We start from the raw sequence: 22,287 nt of genomic DNA, 5'->3' as shown, positions 1-22,287 counted from the left end.
TTTTTTGGGTTTCGCTGAAACTATGTTTATATTGCACACTATATCGCGAAATAGCAAGTACATATTCATTTATAGAATGTCTTTAATTGAAGCAAAAGCTTATTTTCAGTGTGTTTTATTTTGGAAAATGTTCATGTATGTTTTATTTAATGTTAGAACTATTCTATAAGCCTTATACAAAAATTCTTTATCCTGTCATTGTAAATTAAGCATAATAAAATAGGTAAAGTATGTATAAAATGTGTGTGTGTGTGTGTGTGTGCGTGTGCGTGTGCGTGTGCGTGTATGTGCATGTATCTGGATAAAAACGTATACAATGAAACGACTTCAGCCTTAAGTACTTCACCTTACTGGCAAAACGAAGGTTACTGCATCACCTTTAAATTTGGAATCAACATAACTGTATGCGCTTTCGCTGATAAGTTAAACAGTTTATAAACCTACAATCTGTCTGCACAACCAGGAAATTTAGAACGCATGTATAGGTTATAAACACTCAGGTATTACAGCAGTGTATCTTTTTATAAAACATTGGCCATGTTTAAGGGGTTGAGCTTTCAAAACTATTTTTAATACACGTCCATTGTTTAAAATAACTTCAAACATCAATAATCATTTGTCAACATTTAATTGAAAAGATCTGAAACTCTTAGCATGCAGAATGTTTGCAGTGATTTCTGAGTCCTTGTCTTTAGCCATTTTAAGAAAAGGTATAAGAAAGGATGCAATCGAGACAATGTATTACAATTTTCCATCCTACAGATTTCTGAAAAAATCATTTATATATAATTATGAACGAAATGTAGTGAAAAATATAAACCATATAATGAGAGGGCCTCTTCTTCCGTCACTTTTCAAGTTGATGACCTTGAGAATGGAAATAGTTAGAAACCATCGATCCTTATTTATGTATGTGGCTCATGTTTGTTTCTATTGTTTGTCAAGGAAGTCTTTGAACACTCTCGATATCAACCAGTTATATGACAGTCATATCAAAAACGTTATTGCAATAATTATTCATTTACATTCATCATCTATATGAATCAATAATGAAACACTTAAACTATTATATAAAAAGGCATCAATTTGATTTTTGTTTTATTTATATATATTATATAGTTAAATATAATTCAATGCACTCGTATACAGCTATAGTATACACAGTATTATTATTAATGCATTTTCTCATTTACAATGATATAATTTTATCATAGTGTTGTTTTAATCAGTATCAGTTATGTCTAAAACGTGATTAGTAATCTGTATCAAAAATCCTCCACTAGTAAAACAATTCCTAGATAAATCAAAGTGCTGAAAGCACTGATGTTCTAGGGCTTTATTTAGGGGAATGTTGACAACCATGTTCTAAGCATTGAAAATATCGGCTCACATCACAAGGGGTCACTGTTTAATGGGCTAGCTTAAACTTTTGACTTAAATTGCTTGCACGCTGCAAAGGAAATTTGAAAAATCTCGTTAAGTGTGTGTAGAGTGAGGGGGGCGGGGTGTGGGGCTAAAGCGTTATATCAGATTAAGTCATAGTTCTTTTGAATTTCTCAAAGTTGTTTTATCAGACTTGTACAAATTAATTTACGTGTTTGGCGTATGTTAACCAAAGTACACATACGAAGATTTTCAATGATGTAATTATATACTATATAGAAAACCTGTCACCTCTTTTTCAGGGAAGCTTTAAACCACAGGGCCATACTTTGAACAATATTTGTAAAAGACATCTACATTTTACACGTATGTCAGACTGCATGCACAATGCTATTAGGAAGTAGTTTTTATTTGAAAAATGAAGAATTATTTTCTCTCTCTTAATTAGTGCTTGGTATTCAATTAATGTAAAATGTTACCATGATAACTTAGTGGGTTTTTTTGTAGATTTTGATTTTACTCGGCTAGTGCCTTGTGAAAACCGAATCTGCAAAAATCTACTTGAGTCCAATACAACCTCCTGAATCAAAACGCAATACTTATAACCCTATTATGTACAAAACCTGTTACCCCATGGTCAATTGTAACCACGCCCCCCTCCACGCAGTGAACAGCAGGTACTTTGACTTTCGGTCCAGCCAGTCCCCGGTAAAATCCCTGCCCTGCGGGAACGAACTGGTGGTAAAATCCCGTGAATAACCCCGCATCCCGGGGATCTAAGGTAAGAGCAATTCCCTGATATAATTTGGGGGAAGACAAAACCACCGCAATCTCCCGGTATTGCGAGGACACAAGTTCTGGCTTCCATTCCATAACTTCAATGTTGATATTTATTTTTTTATGTTTACAACACATTGAACAAGTCCAAAAAGGTAATATATAATGTGTTCGCTGAAGTTCTTTAGCTACGAGGACACCTGAAAGGTTAAAACACAGCCCCCCCCCCCTGTATATCCCCAAGGGGCCGTGGTAACAATTGACTGGTGCATTATACGAGAGGAAATCAAAATTGAGCAGGCAAGATTGTTTTACCTACGGCGATGATTTATCACAATGTCATTGAACAAAATGTACTTACACTGAGAGTGGCTCCAAGAATTTTCTTTGCACATAGGTAAACAATCATCTTATTCATAAGCCAGATGCTGTGCACATATTCATACATTTGGCTTCATTTAGAATGAAACTTCATAAATAAGTATGCGCATATTTGATATTTTTTATCTCCATTTTGCAAAATTGAAATCACATGATTTTATCAAACGAACTTGAAAATTTACGTGTCAAATTAAAAATGCTACCCACGGTAAAATGAAAATAAATCCGTTTGATGGTGGTAATCATTCAAGGCACAGGCATCTGGATCATTGTTTGTCACTTAAATGTTACAAAAAAGAGACTCTTTTTTGTATATCAAAGACACTAAATATCTTCAGATGTGTTGTTTATCTCATTGTATGTACCCAAAATGGTTTTAAACAATATTTAAGTGACAAACCATGATCCAGATGCCTGTGATTAAATGTCGGCTTTATTTCCTCAATAAAACACTACGAAAATCACATCATCAGCATCCGGAAGTAGTGATAACATACATGTCTGAATCATTCGGACGCTCTAATTAGAGTACATTTTGAGGTCAATAAGTAGACTGGTACCCTGATTGACTTTTCCTAAAAAATATAAAGTTATACAGGTACGCGGCATATGGTTTTTAGTTAACATTAATAGTATTTGAACAATAAATACCAAAAATCATGTTGTATTTAAAAAAGTGCTAACTGCCATGCGATGATTAGTTAAAAAAACTTTGTATCGAAAAGAAAATATCACGGAAACATACAAATTATGTCGAAAAAAAGAACAGGGACCGACTTCGGAATACCAACATTCTAAACAAAGGATAACAATACTTTTTTAAACCAACTTTCCTGGTTGTTTTCTACTTAGACCGCATGCTTTATTCGCTTTACGTATGAATTCACAAGACATTTCGAATGCGCGACGGGCGCCGCGGTTAGCTGATACTGGTTTCATTTCGGATAAAAGAGAAAGAGGGTACTAGTCTATCAATACAGAGCATTGAACGGAAAAATTTCGATGCGTACTTTTCCAATATGTTCATATTCTTATTGCATATAATCTGACCGTATGCGAGAACATTCATGCAGTTAACCCGATTAACTCACTCACTACGTATGAATTTCTTGTGCTTCATTAAAAGAACATACAGTTAGCTTGAATTGTTATGAGAACTATTTTTATTGGATGTTTTCATTGTAATCAGTTCTGGTACTACTTTGATTATTCAAATTCGCTAACGGCAATCCAATCAAAATACAGCGTATGAATACATTACGTCGGTGAACCCACAGATGCGGCTTGAAAATGCAGATATCGCGGTTATGGCTATGAACTTGGCCACAAGTGCCCTAGTCCAAAAACTTACCATTTCTTCTTCATTGTAAATACCATTATATCCAACACTTCAAACTTTAATCAACACCGTTACTATAGTTGCAACAATAATAAAGATCGTAAGATTTAACTAACATTAATCTGATAATAAACTATAATGGAAGTTATACAATCTCGCCCTTCTCCCTGAGACAATCAGCATCATTTGCGAATAGCAGCAGATACATTTAAATTTGGCCTATCAACATTTTCTTTTATGTGCATCTATTGCTTTCAGCTACCTTTTAATTAGTCAGTTCAAGATAAAAAGCAGAATCAATCGTGCTTTTTCTAAAACAAATTCACACTGATAAAACAGAATTTTCATCAGCCAATGAGGTCAGTCTCTAAAGTTTTAAAATGATGTTTTCTTGCCCCAATTAATGTAGACATATGCAAACCCCGATCGTATTGGATAAACTCGTTTCAATCGTCGATAGATTTTCTTCCTGTTAATTATGTAAACCATTTCATAATACAAAAATAAGGTAGTTTCAAAGTGAAACATGATTTTAAATATGGAAAAGGTGTATATAAGAGTGTTGATTTGTATAGTGAAAATGATTGTTTTGGCTTTAAAATGTGCAGGTAAGTTCTGATTTATAATTCGCATATACAAATTATCACTGAAGTTAAATATGACAACAAACTACGCTTACTTATATTATAAATAAGACGTAGTTAACTTAAAATAAACTACTTTTTTCTATTAAAGTCAAATTTTAATTCGCCAATAAAGCTTTAATTAAAAGTAGATAAAATGTTAACACAGGAACATATAATATATTTATTATAATAACTTAACCTCTGTATAACATGTCATTCATGAATGGGTGAATTCCTTCGTATACAACTTTTAACACAATTGCTTAACTAACTAAATTTACTTCCTTATGCTGAAGTTTTAATTAACATTGCATTTAGTTTTAACGCGCTTCATCTTAAACTAACCTGTATATTTAAAAACAAATAGTGTATAAATAACAGAGTAACTGAGCATTTAATACTACTTCTATTTCAATAAAACCATAAGTGTTAATCAATATAAATCTTGAGTTTTAAAAATAGTCTGAATATCATTACCATTATCTTACTCAAACTTGAATTTATAATGATTGTAACAGACGACTGACTGTATATTCCTGATGTATGTGTCCTCCTTTAAGATCTTTAATAAACAATAAATAACATGATATGTATACAAGCTTAATTTCTCATATGTACGACTATATCAAGGGCGGTCCAAATATAACATCTAAAAGCTACACGCTGTAAATAGTTCTTTATTTAAGTTGATCAATCTTCCTGCACCAATATGTATCCCGTCACGTTCACCCTGTGTTATTGTATTATCAAGAAATGGAAATTAAGCGCTATTGGGTTAACGGGTATACGTCATTTATATGAATTATTTCGCGATACAACTGTAGAAACCACGAGGACAAATATCAGTTTCCAATTTGCCGACATGCAGTTTTGATGAAATGCCGCGTATTTTAGTGTCACGTAGACTGCCGACTACAAACTGTAGTTTCTAGAGAGCTACCTGCTATCTTTAAGACCTACACTATTTCCTTTAAGCATCATTCACACTTGACAATATAATAAACAAAAGTGATCAGAAACTTTCAGCACGAAACCCATTCTTTGCGAATTCAATTAGAGAAAAATACCTGTTCAGTTGTCAGTTATCGTGATAATAAAATGTATAAAAGAAATATTCCGAACATTCGATGTATAAAAGTTATTGCCAAATAATAGGCAATATATTTTCAATTACAATAAATAGTTTGATATAAGACACTTCCCTTTCGTGAGAAAGAATATATTTCACATGTGTATATGTTTCATGCTTCATGTTATTCTCAAGAATGAATTAACGTGTGTATTCATGTTCATATCACACACACACACACACACACACACACACACACACACGCACACACACACACACACACACACACACATTTTGTTAATTTACCAATATAACAAATGTATACTCTATTTACCGTTTGCCAATGATTTTCCATCATTTCTTTCAGATGCTGCAACATTGACGATATCATCCCCGTCAAATTGTGGAAAGGATACAACATTAACTTGCATGGATGCCAACCCATTCTCGTTCTGGGCTATTTATCATAATGGTTTAAAAATTCTAACGGAAACTGCTAACTTTCCTAAGTATAGTAGCACTTTATCAGAGAACACTCTTGTGGTAACCATACATTACACCAGTCTCAATGATATAGGACGCTACACCTGTTTCGCTGATTACACTCAATCAATGAACGTCTCTTTACTGTTTGAATGTAAGTGATACTTTTTTAGTATCTTTGTTACATAACTACTATTTCATGGAAAGGAAATTTGATACACCAAATAAATATGGTCGATTTACATGTAAAATACATAGACAACCTGGGATATTTTGACACTATTTACAAAGTTTGATCTGTACGGTTTAATGATGTTGTCAAGGTAATTAGTATATTCGTACGATTGATTAAATTGTAATCATGACCGAAAATGCTTTTTATAGTTTGCATAGTTTTTTTAATCGTTGAAACTGAAAGAAACGTAAGTCCTCTAGATAGCCACCAAATCTCTGTGAGTTTATAGATAAGGGTCTGAGTAAACGAGTTATCCGCATTAAAAGTTTCTTTTCGTGAACATAATTTATAACTTAAATGGCACAAAGGAGCCTCAAGAGGAAGCACGATTGTTTAGATAACAAAATTATATAAAATAATGCTTTCTCGCTATATTTCAGGTAAGGCAACGGCCGTTATTGAGACAATTTTGAACACAAAGAAACTCAAGCTACAGCTTGAAAAAGTGTATCCAAGAAATATATCGCTAACAGCTAGTTTTGAGGTTTGTATATCTTCAGAGTTTCACCAATGGAATTATAAAGGCTGTGATCATTGCAAAAACACATTTACGGCATACATATCTCATGCCATACATCAAGTCCATGAACACATCATTGAACGCTGTTTAATTCGCGCAAAACGTTTAAAAGATTGAAAGGGTTATATAATAAGTATGATATGTGTGCCGTTATACATATATATGTACGGTATTAATGATTATTATATTCTATGAAATATTCTAATAAATAAATGCAAATTCGGTGATTTCTTTGCTACTGGAACTAGTTGTATAGTCGTTCATAGAATGCCATCCACAAACTCATTTTAATTATGTTTTTTTTTTATGAAAAAAACACCGTTGTTTTATTTCCAACGAAATAGTTAAGGTGACCAAAACAATTGATTTGCCATGGGCTAGTAATATGCAAAATCACACACGAGAAGTTCGGAAATTATCAATATTTAAGTATTTTTTGACAATCACAATCATCTCCCATTCTCCCTATTGTTTGATGCCGTTCAACTGACAATTAAATTCACGTTAATTTCAATATCATGCATATAATGGTGTTTGGTTGATGATGTATCATCACCTTAATGGCCCGTCGAATAACGTTGCAATTTAAATATTTCTAAACAAAATAACGCCAATTTTTAACTTCTTATGTCCAATTAAATTGTGTGTTTTTATTATACCACCATAAAATTGGGCTACCAAAGTATTATATTGAATACCTCAATGGCCCATATAGTCGTAATTCCCAATTTTCCTTATTTCTGTTCATACCAGAAACATTTGAAAGGTAATAAGAAGTTTGAGCTTGGAATGCGCACATGTTTATCTATAACTTTGGCCTCTTTTTTATGGGAAACCTTGGGATTGATTTAAAAAAACAGATATGCCAATCGGAACAATATGGTTTATTTCCAGAGTGGTGGAATTTCAGCGGTTCTCGGTGGCACTCCCATCTGCAAACCGAGTACAACTTTCGAGGGTTATTTTTCTTGTACATGGACCTCAGACTCTTCGTTGTCGGACGGACAGTACACGTATAGAGCAGTGGTAACAACCTTGACAGCTAGTACTGTCAGTGGCAGTTTCCAAATAGGTATGTTGCATCAATAAAAACGGTTGACGCTACGGAACAATCCCTTATTTTTATGATACTGTTAAAAGCACAAACAAAATTCCAAAACAAAGCTAAACGAAGACACACAGCGTCACAAGACAACAAACACCTTATATTAAAATCGAGTATAACGACAAATATATTGCAAACAAGCAGACATGTTTTATAAAATGATACAATTATTTATATGAGTTGCAGGCATAAGGATCGAATCCGAACAGACATTCAATTTCACATGACAAAAGATAACATATTAAATCATCATTGTCAACAAGATCACCAACAACAGCAACAACGTGTATTGCTTTAAGTAAACTGTCTATTACAAATTGAAGCTTATAGAAAAACAGGGTTTTTCGTAAGAGAGCAAAATGATGCAATATACACCAAACTCACTTACGGTATTATCAATAATACTCGCATTAAATGGGAATAGTGGTGAAAATTTATAGTTGAGAAATGCTAAATCACAATTGATAACTTAACGTTGCAGTGTTGTAGTTACCACATAAGTAAGGTCAATGCAAGAAATAATTCGATGGTAGTTAAACCGGTTTATAAAAACACAACCGGACACTTTTCAAAACATGTATGAATAAAAAAGTAAACATAAACAAGATTGACACATAGCAAGCTAAGTCATGAAAAATGACAAAGTCGGGGAAGATATCTATATATTTTAGTGTAATATCCAAGTAATTTATACAGACTGTGCGTTTCAGCCACTCCCGATGCTCCAACGTTTTCCAACATCGCCAACGAAAATAACCAGGTAGTTCTCCGTGGGGATGTGGGGAGCCCATTGAATGTGACATGTACCTCTTCCGGTGGCTATCCCGTTCAGACAGTCGTATTATACTTTGACGGTAACCAACGAACATCGGCAAACACAGGAACACTTCAGAATGATTTGTACACAGTTGCCGTGACGTATACCATGCCATCACCAGCACGCATAGACGATTCGAAAACATTTTGCTGCAACTCGTCTTATCCAAATGCGGATATTGGCTATAAAGACAATCGTGGAAACTGTTTTCCTCTCTGGTTAAACTGTAAGACTTTCTAGTATTAGCCAAATACATCTGAACAAGTATAACTTAAATAGATTTGATGTTTTATTGTTCTCGTTTTTAAAAGTTAAAGCGACGTTTTTCATGATTGTAACCTTAGTTGAAACCTATAGAGATTAATTAAAAAAAGTCATCATCTTCATTATGACTGCAAATGTGTACCTCTATACACTGCGCATTGTACAAAGTACGCCAGAAAGGTATGTTTCCCTAATGTCTTAAATAATAGATACGTATAAACCGAATAAAAAACATAGCCGATTTTTTTTTTGTCTTAAAATATTCTATAGAACAAAAGTAAACAACATGTAAATACAATTACATATGAATATCTTAAATAGGAACGGGAAAAAACAAGATCTTCTCTTTAATTACAACTAATTTAAACCACATGTACGTTAGCAGTTTAATTTATGTTTAAAATCGATTTAATTTCACGGCGTTTTGTTCGAAGTTTGTGCTTGAATGATAACATCTCAAACCAAACAATGAATCACGTTACAGCACAAACAGCTCAGCGTTTAAAAATATTGTGTGTTTTATTCAGTTTAGAAGCAAAGTATTTGATAATAAAAATGTTTCTCATTTAAGTGTTTATTGAGTCTATGTTGGACGTTCAAAATTAATAGTCAATATCCATTTAACTGAGCAATTTTCTTCAAACGTTAAGATTGTCTTAGTTATCTGATAAAAAAAGTAGTGTAGTTTCATCATAAAACACTGATTTTTTAAAAAAAAGCCCTATCGAAATAAGCGCTTTCACTGAAAAATAGGAATTTCAAAATGTATTTGAACGTTTCTTACAACTGCAGTTGCGAAGTCCCAACATACATGTGTCTGAAAATCATAGAAAAACGAATGTAATGATAAAGGTTTGGAAAACATACGCAATAATAATAAAATGCCTGGTTGTAAGTGTTGTGTAAGTGAATTTCGCTTACGACGTGACTGTGTTGATATTATTATAATAACAAATATAACTTTATTTATATTCAATTATCTCAAATATATTTATAACCATGCTTCAATATGTTCACTTTATGTTAAACCTTATGCACACGTGATTGCCATATTCTTATTTTGCAGACAGTGCAATTATTGTATCAATGACCGACCAAACGGCAAGAGAAGGAGATACAAAGTTTGCACTCAAATGTCAGGCATGGAGCAAGCCTCCCGCCACCTTTCGCTGGTACAAAGAAGGAAACACAACCCTTCTACGCCAGTCCACTGGGACGCTTGATGACAACTCGGGAACTTACGTCATCCCATTCGTTTCTAGGCTACACGCTGGTCGCTACGAGTGTCGTGCAGAGAATGGAGTAGGAAATGCTGATGCAAAACACGTTCATTTATCTGTGCAATGTACATTTGATTCACATAACTTTTGATATTTAATGGTAAAATGGTAAATATAAATAATTTGAGAGAATACCTCTTAATGATACAATATAATAAGTTACTGTTCGATCCATCTTTAATAAGTAGAACAGTCTGAATAGTTGCCATTATTTACTTTCAAAGTAATCCTAACGTTCACACTATTTAAAATACAACATGTAATGTTCTTAAAAAGTCCAGTTGATGTTTGATCACCCTCTTATATGTAATACTTACACAATATAGTGTGTTAATGTTCGATCAGTCTCATGTAAGTAGAGCAGACAGAATAAGTGACATAATTTGCATTCATAAGTTCAGGTATCAGTTATCCTAACTTAAAAAAATGTTTTAATTACAGTCTTTGTAATAATTGTACATCATTTTCGCGTCTCATTGATGGAACGTATCAAGCTACTGAGTGATGCGTTTCTTATAAGTTGAACAGAAATTCTGACTGTTACCCGTTCAAAATAATGTCATACAATAAAAAAAATAATGCGGACGTATATGTTTCACCACAACGTTAGTTCCAGCACTGAATACAACAATCACAGGACATACAGACATTTATGGCAATGGAATAAACAAAGTAACTCTGACATGCAGCACTGGGTCTTCAAACCCATCTTCTAACATCACGTGGTATCGTAACAGTCAACATATCACCAGTAGCAACCCGGTAACGAATTCGGCTGGGGATTATGGCGGGAAAATCACGTCACAAATTTTAGAGTTTGTTCCCACGCGGGAGATGGACGGTCACGTGTTGGAATGTAGAGCTGGAAACGGAATGTCAAGCTCAGTTGCCCAGTGGGCTCGAGTTGGTCTAGATATCAAATGTAAGTTGAATGACAGCATGGTAGCCAAATGGGACGAGACAAATTAGACGGAAATCTAGTATATTTCAATATTGGGACATATATCATATAATATGACTTATCAGTTCGTTCCATATAATCTGGGTTTCTTTTTGTCTGACCGCAATGGCTTGTTGAGTAATGTGTTGTCTTTATATTTCTCGAACAGACTTAACTTAACTCTGTTCTCTACCCCATCTCTTGATTAATAACGTGCTCCAATGATAGTCGATTAGTAAGTGTATATGATTCAACAAAATCCACATATTCGATACTGATAGACGGTTGAGTAAACCACGTTGAGAGTGCTGTCTTTGTTTTTGTATAAAAATGAATTCCCATATCGCACCGGTGATTAGTGGACGGAGCGTAACCGTGCAATAACTATATCGCGATAAATGTCAATGTTTTTTCACTTTCATGTACGCTAGTTATTGAACGCTGTCTTTGACAACATGATATCACACTGACATTACGTGTAATATCTTGGAGAGTGCTGTCATTGTTTTCGTCTATACATTAATACCCAAATCGCAACGGTAACAAGTAGGCGGAGCTTGACCATGCAATAACTATCTAGCGGATAAATCACAATGGTTATTCACTTGTATGCATGCTTGTTATTGAATACAGTAACTTCACCAACTACTCTCGTGGTTAAAGGTATTCACTCGCTCTGAGACGCTCGTGTATCATTTAAATAGCTGGAGTTGTTGGAGGAGAAATTATTAGATATACCATGACATTGGTACTTTGATTGGCGTTTTCGGGCTATTAACATTGACTAAATATTTAAGTTCTGCAGTATTTATGATTCTTATACTGATATGTTATTAAGATATACTTATATTATGCGTAATTATATGCGTATTCATTTTATTTTATTAAAAATAATTGTTTTAAACTGTCATTTCACCTCAGACGGTAACGATATTGTTTAATTCATTCAGACGACCCTATCGTTTCCGTGACTACGGGGTCAGTTGAGATGGACGAGACTCATTCAGGTTCCTTATCATGCACTGTCGATAGTAAACCACCGTCCACAATCACCTGGAGCAGGGTCGACAGCGCTAGCGCCTTACCGACAGATAGTATGACTAGGGGCAACAACTCGCTAAAGTACAGGATCAACACTGCACAGAGAGAGGATGCCGGCCAGTATCGATGTACGGCAAACAACATTTTTGGAGGCAACAAGCACAATCATACCCAGATCGTCGTCAGATGTAAGTATTTGATACTTGTACAAGACGATTTGTAATGCATTACGCTAAGCGATGGACTTGTACCCTTTGTTTATTATCGTTAAAACTTACGACAGGTATGCTCGTTAAATTGTAGCGATTTTCAAGCAAATGTTTTCCCCTTAATAGGGAATTAACCACTGCCTCTACCGGTATCATTGAAAAGGCAGCGAATAATTCAGAACATGTATTTATAAAACATATTTCATATCGGCGTTTTGTTTATTCATTGATATCAAGACGGTACCTTTACAACATGGTCAAAGGACAGTTGAACTAAATGTGTTATTGATAAGTATTCATTTCCTTACTATAAAAAAGCTATCCAACGACACTTTTCCAGTGGAAAGTGTAAAGACGTATTCACATAGACGCGGCCGGATGGCGTCAAATGATGTGCTGATTGGTAAATTAGAAATTCGCTAGAGTACAGTATATGCAATGCACAGGAGGTTAATGTCAGGCAGTAACGATGTACGACAAACAGTTGCTATGATGGCAACATGTTTAAAAATACGTCAAATGTAAGTTAAGAGTCTGTTTGCTTGATGACACAAAATATCAATGGCTGTTTTTTACTAGATTTGCTTAAAATATATTTCAGGAAATGTCATTAAGTACCACAAATAATCTTTAAAAAGTATTGCAATTAACGCAATGGCTTCAAACTAATATGAAGGAATATATAATAAGTTATTTGATTATATCGCTTTTCATTCTGGATCAAAACCAGCATTAACGACTTTCAAACGTGATGATCATGGAAAATGATAGTTCTATTCGGTCTTGGTTAAAAATTGCATTAAGTACGTCCCATCTTAATAAATAGTAGGTATTTTGTAATTCAATGAGAGGTATCGAACGCAAAGCATATAGCGGATACCTTGTATATCCTTTACAAGTTCGGTTGGTTTTAAGAATAGTCTTTAGAACGTTTAAATTTACGGTTAATACCCCTTTCACACACATGGATTGTTCTTACGAGTCCTAACGGATAGTCAAATTGTAGTCTTTTGCAAGCATTCGTATATATTTCGTAAGTATCCGTTTTTACTCGTTACAACTCGCAGACAATCGTGAGGATCCGTGAAATCGGGGGCAATTCTTTTGACATGTCAATGAATTGCATGCGATTGTCTACGGATTATATTTTGCGTACATAACTCGTAAACAACTTGTAACAATTCGTAAGTATCCTTAACCGGTCGAAACAGCACGTAACTGCCTTACGGATTGTTGAGAGTTATTACGAGCATTTTTTAAGTTTGGTTACGAGTACTTTACGAATACGTATGAATACTTGTAAAAATATATTTGCATTTTGTAACCATGAAATGAATTTCATCCACTTTTCCATCATGTTTTTTCAATAATTTACTTATTTGAACAGAAATCCTCTAGAACTCCAAAGACATTGTTGATTAGGTAGTCTTGGGCGTTTTGACCCAATAACAAGGTAATAATGTTAATACTTTTCTGAAATAATGTGAATACATTTTTGGTTCAAAATGTGAAAAAAATCTTCTTTTGCAAAAATTGAAACTTCTTGCTACCCCAAAACATGTCACCAATAATCTAGCTTTTACTCCCTAAGAAGATAAAAACTAAATAAAACTTTTGAAACGTTTTTACTGTTGACCTGCTCCACCCACTTTTGCAATGTGGCCAACCCTTAACATATGTGCAATTATCCACCTATTCCACTTATATCACTTACGTATTTGGTCGATAATTGATTATGAAATATTGAAGAATTATTCGTTATTACTTCTTGTCTACTCTTGAACTTATTGCCTTATGTATTTGAAATATCGAACTTCTATAATAACTTTATGCGGAATACCTCACTTTGGTGAAAGCGATAATCTCACGCCTAATGCACTATCTACATTAATATAGTGTCATTCTTTTAGTTAGCCTGTCGGTGCGGATTTGTTTCCCCCTTGGTTGCTGTGCGTTGCGGGCGGGTGTCGCTGGTAGGAATGGACGGGCGCTGAACTAGGTCGTGTACGGGTGTCCCCCCTTGGTCGTTCGTATGAGTGAACGGGTTTCCACCTTAGTCGCTCGTATTTGTGGACGGGTTTCAACCTTGGTCGCTCGTATGAGTGGACAGGTTTCCACCTTGGTCGCTCGTAGGAGTGGACGGGTTTCCACCTTGGTCGTTCGTATGAGTGGACGGGTTTCCACCTTGGTCGCTCGTAGGAGTGGACGGGTTTCCACCTTGGTCGCTCGTACGAGTGGGCGGGTTTCAACCTTGGTCGCTCGTAGGAGTGGACGTTTTTCCACCTTGGTCGCTCGTAGGAGTGGACGGGTTTCCAACTTGGTCGCTGGTATGAGTGGACTGGTTACCACCTTGGTCACTCGTATGAGTGGACGGGTTTCAACCTTGGTCGCTCGTATGAGTGGACGGGTTTCCACCTTGGTCACTCGTTTGAGTGGACGGGTTTCCACCTTAGTCGCTCATACGAGTGGACGGGTTTCCACCTTGGTCGCTCGTATGAGTGGACGTGTTTCCACCTTGGTCGCTCTTATGAGTGTACGGGTGTCCCCCTTAATCGCTCGTATGAGTGGACGGGTTTCCACCTTGGTCGTTCGTAGGGTTGGACGGGTGTCCACCTTGGTCGCTCGTATGAGTGGACGGGTTTCCACCTTGGTGGCTGGTAGGAGTGAACGGGTGTCCACCTTGGTCGCTCGTGGGAGTGGACTGGTTTCCACCTTGGTAGCTGGTGGAAGTGGGCGGGTTTCCACCTTGATCGCTGGAAGGAGTGGACGGATTTCCGCCTTGGTTACTGGTTGGAACGGACGGGCGACGAACTCAGTCGCTGGTAACAGTGGATGGGTTTCCATCTTGGTCGCTTGTAGAGGTGAACGGATGTCGTATTTGGTCTCTTGGCGGTTGGTCTCTTTGGTTGTTGTGGGGGGGACTGGGTTGTCGAACTTGGTCGCCGGTAAGAGTGAACGAGTTTCCACCTCGAATGCTTGTTGGAGTGGACGGTTGACCATCTTGGTCGCTAGTAGGACTGGACGGGTGTTCACCTTGGTCGGAGAAAGTCGTGAACTTGTCACCTCCTTTGATTGACGGTGTAAATGGTAGAATTCCTCCAGAGTCGTAGCGCAATCTTTTAAAGTAGTTTATGAACAAGTATTCTTGATAAATATATACTGTCGATTCTCCTTTTACTACATTCAGTCAAAATACATTCATAATATTTTCAATGAAAAGGTTTACTCTTATAATTGTTCCGACGTTTATTCCTATGGACTAAAGTTCGAGGTGCAAACATTTTGGCAGATAATATTTATCTTTGATTATAATATCAATTTGTTAATTTATGAGAAAAATTTAGAAACATTAAGTCATAAATTGCAATCTTAAAGCGTATGAAAAATATCTTTAAGAATTAATGGGATATAATCATTTCGATTGATTTCAAATTCTAATTAAAAAAACAGCAACACTCGCTAATTTAAGTCATTTGCAAAAGTAAATCTGGCAATGGGAAAACGCTTAAATCAATCTAAACGCACATAATAATCAACCGTAGATTGTAGATTTTCTTTTGAAAATTATCTTATATTGAAAAAGCGTCGCCATCAAATGGTATGAACTTTCTGTGTATCTTATTATACTACACTAACCATTAAAGTATTTCGCTCGACCAAAGTCCTTACAGTCAACTCTCATGCAACACTGTCGTATCCATGCCTTTGAAAAGTGTTAGTCTGTAACGGTATGTAAAGTTATTTATGCAGAAACCATTAAGGTATACAGAGTCGACTTCTTACTGGATTGAACCATTTTCAAATCAATAGTCTTGTGTTATATCAAAACACAGCTGTTACATAATGGAACTATTTAGGTTTTACTTGTCATTAATATGTATAGCACTTAAATGCACATGAAATACACCTTACTTCATATTTATATAAAAACAAGAATGATGTAATCAATGAAAAGCGATTGTGTTTGTTATGAACAAAAGAATTCTCTAGTATTCCCATGTGCCATATCGTCAAGGAAGGTTTACTGTAGGATAAAGAACATAACCACAAAAGACCTTTCAAACATTTATATTTTAAGATTTGTAGAATGGAAAAAAATGTCTTTTGTCACAACACTGACTAGTTTTGTCATAGAACTGAGGTAAAACTCAGATATAATGTGCTTAATTAGTAAACATAAAAACACATAAAATACACCATAAAACTATCGTTAGGTAATCATTTAAGAGAAACGCATGTTCATTAATGTTAGACATCGTTCCAATTTGTAAAATAGCCATGCGTCATATTGTGGAATTTTACGATAACGATATGTATTTGACCTTTGTGGGTATCTTACAAACCTTTCTGCTTTTATATTCTTCGAGAACGACAACAATTAATACTTAGGATTTTAATGAGACACATTTACGTTATTATTGAAATACAATATATTTAAATGTTACATAATGGATCATGTCATGAGTTCACTCAAAATTCAGGATGCAGAAGTTAATAGCTCCAAGCTAAGAATCAAGGTGTTAGGGGTTATTCTTGTTGAATTTGGTATTGGTTACGTCTTGTATACTTTTCCCATGGAAACTCAAAATATAAAGGAATCAATGTTGGGGTACAGAATATACCTTAAAATTTTACACCCTGTTTTAACATTAAAACTTGGTTTTATATTCCGTTAGACTGAATTAAAAACAGCTTTGTCTCTCTGTTGTAAGAAAAAAGATTGAAATGTCCACGAAGTAACTGGCGCAGCAATAAATAGCATGATGCTGTTACCGGCATCTGACATTTATTCATCATTGTCCAGTTATAACTGTCACACTGGTTCTATTCACAGACGCACCAGACGTTATTGTCGTTACACAGAATACCACTGTCAATGCGTCATCAGTGGATGTACAATGAAATCCAAGTGGTGTTCCTGCAACATACAAGTATACGGCGTGGGAGCAGGTGTGGCCGGGATACGGACTGGTCAGAACATATCCCGGTTCAGACGTTCTCACACTGACAAGGCTCACGTACGAGGATAGCGGTGTCTACACATGCAAAGTGGAGAACGGTGTTCCGTACAGCAGGAACGCGAGTGCAGGTCAAGGACAAGCCCTACTCAACATACTGTGTATGTATACATTTCACATGTCGGAACATTGTATTGTCCTTATGCATGTTAATCATTTTTTTAAGTATTACCTAAAACTAACTATCGCTTGATCATAAGCTTTGATTTTGCTTTCAGCCTATCCTGTTATTGCGAACGCTGAAACCACCATTAACGTTGCAGTTCAGATCGGAAACGTTTCGGAATTTTCGGCTGAGTTCTTCTCGAATACACAAGATGCAACAGTTTATATTAAAAAAGAAAACTTTGAATCAAAAGCAGACATTGCATTGACCAAAATAATGCCAAAAAAGGTGAAAATGCAAGTTTTCGATCACAACATTGAAGTTGAGTGCTTTGTTGTAAGGGCATTGCTGAATATAACGAAGGTAGAAGAACTGGGATCATACAACATGTTCGTTCAAAATTCAATTGAAAGCAGAAGTCTTTCTTTTAATCTTATACCAGAAGGTGGGTGAATATTTTATATATGTATATGATTATTAAGTATTTCAACTCAAAACATGATCATAAAGATTGAAACATTCTACGCAAGGTACTTTATAAGGATAATTTTATTGGTCGCCAAATGATAAATTCGCTGCCAAATTGATTTCTTCCTGAACATTCAAATGATATACTCACTATTTAAAGTAAGTAAAATCCATTTTATTACATGTAGTAAGTGCTCGGGCTCATTGGATCCAATTTCGTGATTCTTAAAAATATCCAATTTATCTCTCACATTCTCAATTAGTCGCTTTTCATAACATGGTCCAACCCGGGCAAGCCACTATACAAGGGATTTTAAACAATGACCGTTGATTATGATCTTGGCATCTGTCTAAAATACATTGGTATTGCGCGCAAAACGCCACCATCTCACGGTGAATCATTTCACAAAGTTATATTAGAATTCCCAAACGCATGGCGTTTTGACCATTATCCTCATGTACGGCCATGACTCTGACATACATACATACTCTCAAATATTACCTTGACCATCCCACAATACATGGTCATGCTAAAACTCGGGCTAGCCAAGAAAGAAGGGATATGACTAATGATCTTAGGTTAAGACATTGACCTTACCCGAGTCACAATTCCCATGTTGAACATCGAACAAGTTATTTTAAATCCCCAAATGTAAAATCAAACTGCAATGTTCATACTCTCGAAATATTGTCCTGTTCAGGACTAGAACCCTTTTAATAGCCTTTAATATAATTTATTCAACACCCTACTATTCATATATGTTTACACAATAAAGATATGTTGTCGGTAATTGCAATCGCTTAGTTGAATAAAAAAAATAATATAGCTATTCATTTCCAACAGGCGTTTATGTAGCAGCAATATTGGGCAATACCGTCCATGAACGATTTAACCAAAACACAATATATATACTATATCACTCACAGGTCCACCAGGTGGCCTAACCATCATTTCCGTAAACAACGTACAACAAACGTCAGCGGTGGTGACCTGGACTCGAGGATTTCATGGTGGGTTCAGACAGACTGTATATGTTGAACTCAGTATCGACAGTCATCGTTGGAATGTTAAATTAAAATTGAATGAAGGGAAAAATGAAGACAAAGATGAAGTAAATACAACATTGCAAGAACTTCAACCAGGATCATTATATTACATACGAATGTATGCTGAAAACGATCGAGGAAAAAGTGGATATACTAGAATTTTCAATGTCACACTATTAGACAGTGGTAAGTGTTTTTCTTCGTTTGCTGTTAAAACTTCATGTATTTTATACATTGTTTGATAAAATGGTAAGAATTGTATCAGTACCTTGAACTTTTTGCAGAAATGTTCAAATAGCGTCAACAAAATTGCGTCGTTGGTAATACGCGTTTCGATTCAATTAGTTCTCGAACGTTTCATTGATTTTAATAAGGCAACACCATGTACACACTTAAAAGTGCTAAGAAAACTACAGGGACATACCTTGTAGCTTAACTATTCTTATATGACTTCGTTCTCGGTCAAGCCTCCCATTTAACGGTATTGCTATACAACTCTGTGATAGCTGTAACTAATAAGAATAAAATCGAATTTAAAAGTTTTTATTTATTATTTTCTAACAGTTGTCTATATAATTGATGCTGGTATAAGCATGCAGTTTAAAGTGCCAGTAAACACACTAGGATATACATATGCAGTGAGCGGTTATAAGATATACGAACTGTTTAAATTAAAAATAAAAATTATTATATTAGATGTTTTATATGTTTAAGTTCATTTTAAATGAATTCTCAATAGTGCCGTGAAAGAGATGTGCCTTGATCTTTTAACGCATTTTATGTCAGATTATTAAACATTACCGGTCATATCCGTTAAAATGTCTGGTCAACAACAAGGACTTGTAAAGGCCGATCAGTATAGTTTTTGCTGTACCATTTGTAGAATTGTCTATTTTGTGAGTCTGTGGGTGCCTCAGTGACTTTATGGTAACATCGTGTCTTTAAAAAGGTCATCGTCATGGTAGTGGGTGTTGATATTGCCCCTGTAGTTTCTATCATATTACTTAAACTTCTATTGATTCATTCAAGTTCAAATCGTTCAAAGGTTAAAGTTTAGATAACTACCTGGCTACGGTCAATACAAACTAAGTAAATAATTATCTGGGTGATAAAACAAGTTTACACTCACTCTTACTCACAGCTGCCCCAACATGCGCCAAACGTTCGAGCTAATCTGTATTTCAGTAACGACAGAGAAAAGTCCAAATGCTGGCCCCGCTATTGGAGGGGCGATTGGTGGAGTTCTTGGAGCGGTCGTGACCGTAGCTGTCTTCATTGTCATTTTCAGACGAAAATACGCATTGCACTGCAACGTGTTCGTAACAAGAAAAACAGGTTCGAAGCAGTTTCATTAAGTCATTAGCCCTATCATCCCCTCCTGTCACACTTACCTTTTGGTAAAGATGTTTTGCCTTGTTCATTTATCGGTCTGAGTGTGCGGTGGATTGCTTATGCCCTCCTTATCCATTCAGTAATTGTATGGCAGAAAATGTCCTTGTATGAATCGTTTAACAACGCAATTTTTAAATAAAAACTAGATGTGATAGTGCATGTTTGTTTTCTATGCAAACTTGACAAGGCATAGCCAGTTTGATTCATGTTTGTATCCTTAGCAGGAGTACAACAACATGTTTTAACGGATCAAACTAGGTTAATTTATTTTCAGGAGGCCCTGCCCAGACATCGATGTAAGTACTGGTACATATATTTGTAATTCCGTAACAAAACAATCCGTCTTGACGGGTTGTATTAGGGTATTTTTAAATTGAAATCAGAAACTGTAACATGACACATTGACCCACCTCATGTCATCCCTTTAAATCACCCATAAACTATATACATACTTATACATGTTTTGTATAAAGACACAACGTTAGAAATATTTCTAAACGAAATATAGCTTCACGAATTGATGAGTTGCAAAAACATGTTGTTTACAGTGCACATAAATATTGACTTGTATTGAAATTACACATAACTATGTTTATGCAGTGAATGTTTAAAAAAATGCATGATGGTGAAATAAATGAGGATGAATGAGGTCATTCGTATTCGATTTATGTTACTTTTTCAATGTAAGCCAGTGTACACAATGATAATTGATTTTCTTCAGATCCGGCGCTGTCAATCCTAATTTCGACGCTGCCCAGACATACGAGGATGTGTCCATGACAACGGGAACATCAGTCTACGATGCTCTGAGTTAGTATAAAACTTAACGTTGTAGTTCGGTATTGTGTTATCCTTGATTATTATACACATACATTAGGCAGCAACTGTTGTAGCAACCGCATTGTTCGTAACCTTGCGCCATACGCATATACAACGTTTATGGCGAATACATGGTTGGTGCTGAGATGAGGGCAGTTTATCTGGCGAGCGAGAAAGCGGTCACTTGTGAGCAAAGTAAAACATACTTTATTTTAACATCAACCGAGAAATAGATTAATCCTGTTGTTTTTTTGAATGCGTGTAACATCAATGTTCTGGATGAGATTTTGAAGTACGCATCTAACTATGTTATTTATAAACATAACTCTTTCCTTAAAAGATCTGCCTTTCGGCGAATAGTTTCTGATGATAAGTGGGGTAGGTTCGGATTGCGACCCATATTATATTTATAAACATGTAACATGTATAAACAAGTGAAAACTGTTCATCTTGTTATTGTTTGTATGGTGTCAGCGTCATAGGAAATTCGTAATTCAACTTGTAAGAAAGTGTTAATTAATAATAAGTTGAATGTGTCGTGGTCATTTACGTTTCAATTTTTCGTTTTAAAGTGACTTGAAGTGATCACTTTTCCCCGCATTATTGTGACGTTATATGATTAACTGGTTCCGGTTATGGTCGGGTCGTTCTATTTACAGAATCGTGAGAAAGAATGACTGAAATGATTTCCTAACTGAAAAAAAGTAATTTTTATCAACTCTTAAAGGAAATAAAGAACTTGTGGTGTAAATATAAGTAACAAGACGTCCTTTGGACTCCACACTCTTCAACAAGCCCAACTGCGTTCATACCCCGATAATGACATCAATCCTTTTTTTTCTTATAATAGTCATCATTTCAAAACTATGATCAGCTTGATAATTACTAAATGTGCATAATTCCCTGGTTTCAAAAACAAAATTTGAAAGAAATTTACCGACAAATAACAATTTGATTTGAATTTGAAT

The 22,287-nt window shown here is 35.3% G+C and overlaps 2 protein-coding genes across 3 annotated transcripts; both read left to right on the top strand.

Annotated features, from left to right (window-relative positions):
• The first annotated feature begins 4,118 nt into the window (after window positions 1-4,118).
• LOC128234151 (hemicentin-2-like) lies at window positions 4,119-17,436 on the top strand. Of its 2 annotated transcripts, none has more exons than XM_052948190.1 (9): window positions 4,119-4,239; window positions 5,943-6,212; window positions 6,674-6,777; window positions 7,708-7,885; window positions 8,629-8,961; window positions 10,066-10,344; window positions 10,890-11,201; window positions 12,170-12,448; window positions 17,304-17,436. In XM_052948190.1, exons 2-9 carry the CDS (start codon window positions 6,005-6,007, stop codon window positions 17,369-17,371), a joined length of 1,761 nt encoding a protein of 586 aa, XP_052804150.1. In that variant the 5' UTR covers window positions 4,119-4,239; window positions 5,943-6,004; the 3' UTR covers window positions 17,372-17,436. The 2 variants fall into 2 exon arrangements, with proteins under 2 accessions (XP_052804150.1, XP_052804149.1); XM_052948189.1 differs by lacking the exon at window positions 4,119-4,239 and adding an exon at window positions 4,346-4,488.
• LOC128235932 (contactin-1-like) lies at window positions 17,372-21,805 on the top strand (the record flags this gene model as incomplete). The annotated part of the gene is made up of 6 exons (XM_052950719.1): window positions 17,372-17,588; window positions 17,706-18,038; window positions 18,989-19,294; window positions 20,294-20,443; window positions 20,775-20,796; window positions 21,222-21,805. Coding segments are annotated over 6 exons (1,122 nt in total), but the record flags the coding sequence as incomplete, so codon positions are not given.
• Window positions 21,806-22,287: the final 482 nt, after the last annotated feature.

This window comes from Mya arenaria, chromosome 5 (genome assembly GCF_026914265.1).
Source record: "Mya arenaria isolate MELC-2E11 chromosome 5, ASM2691426v1".
NCBI classification, from domain to species: Eukaryota; Metazoa; Mollusca; class Bivalvia; order Myida; family Myidae; genus Mya; species Mya arenaria.
Note: the sequence above shows the minus strand (reverse complement) of the source record. Positions and strands in the feature narration are given on the sequence as shown.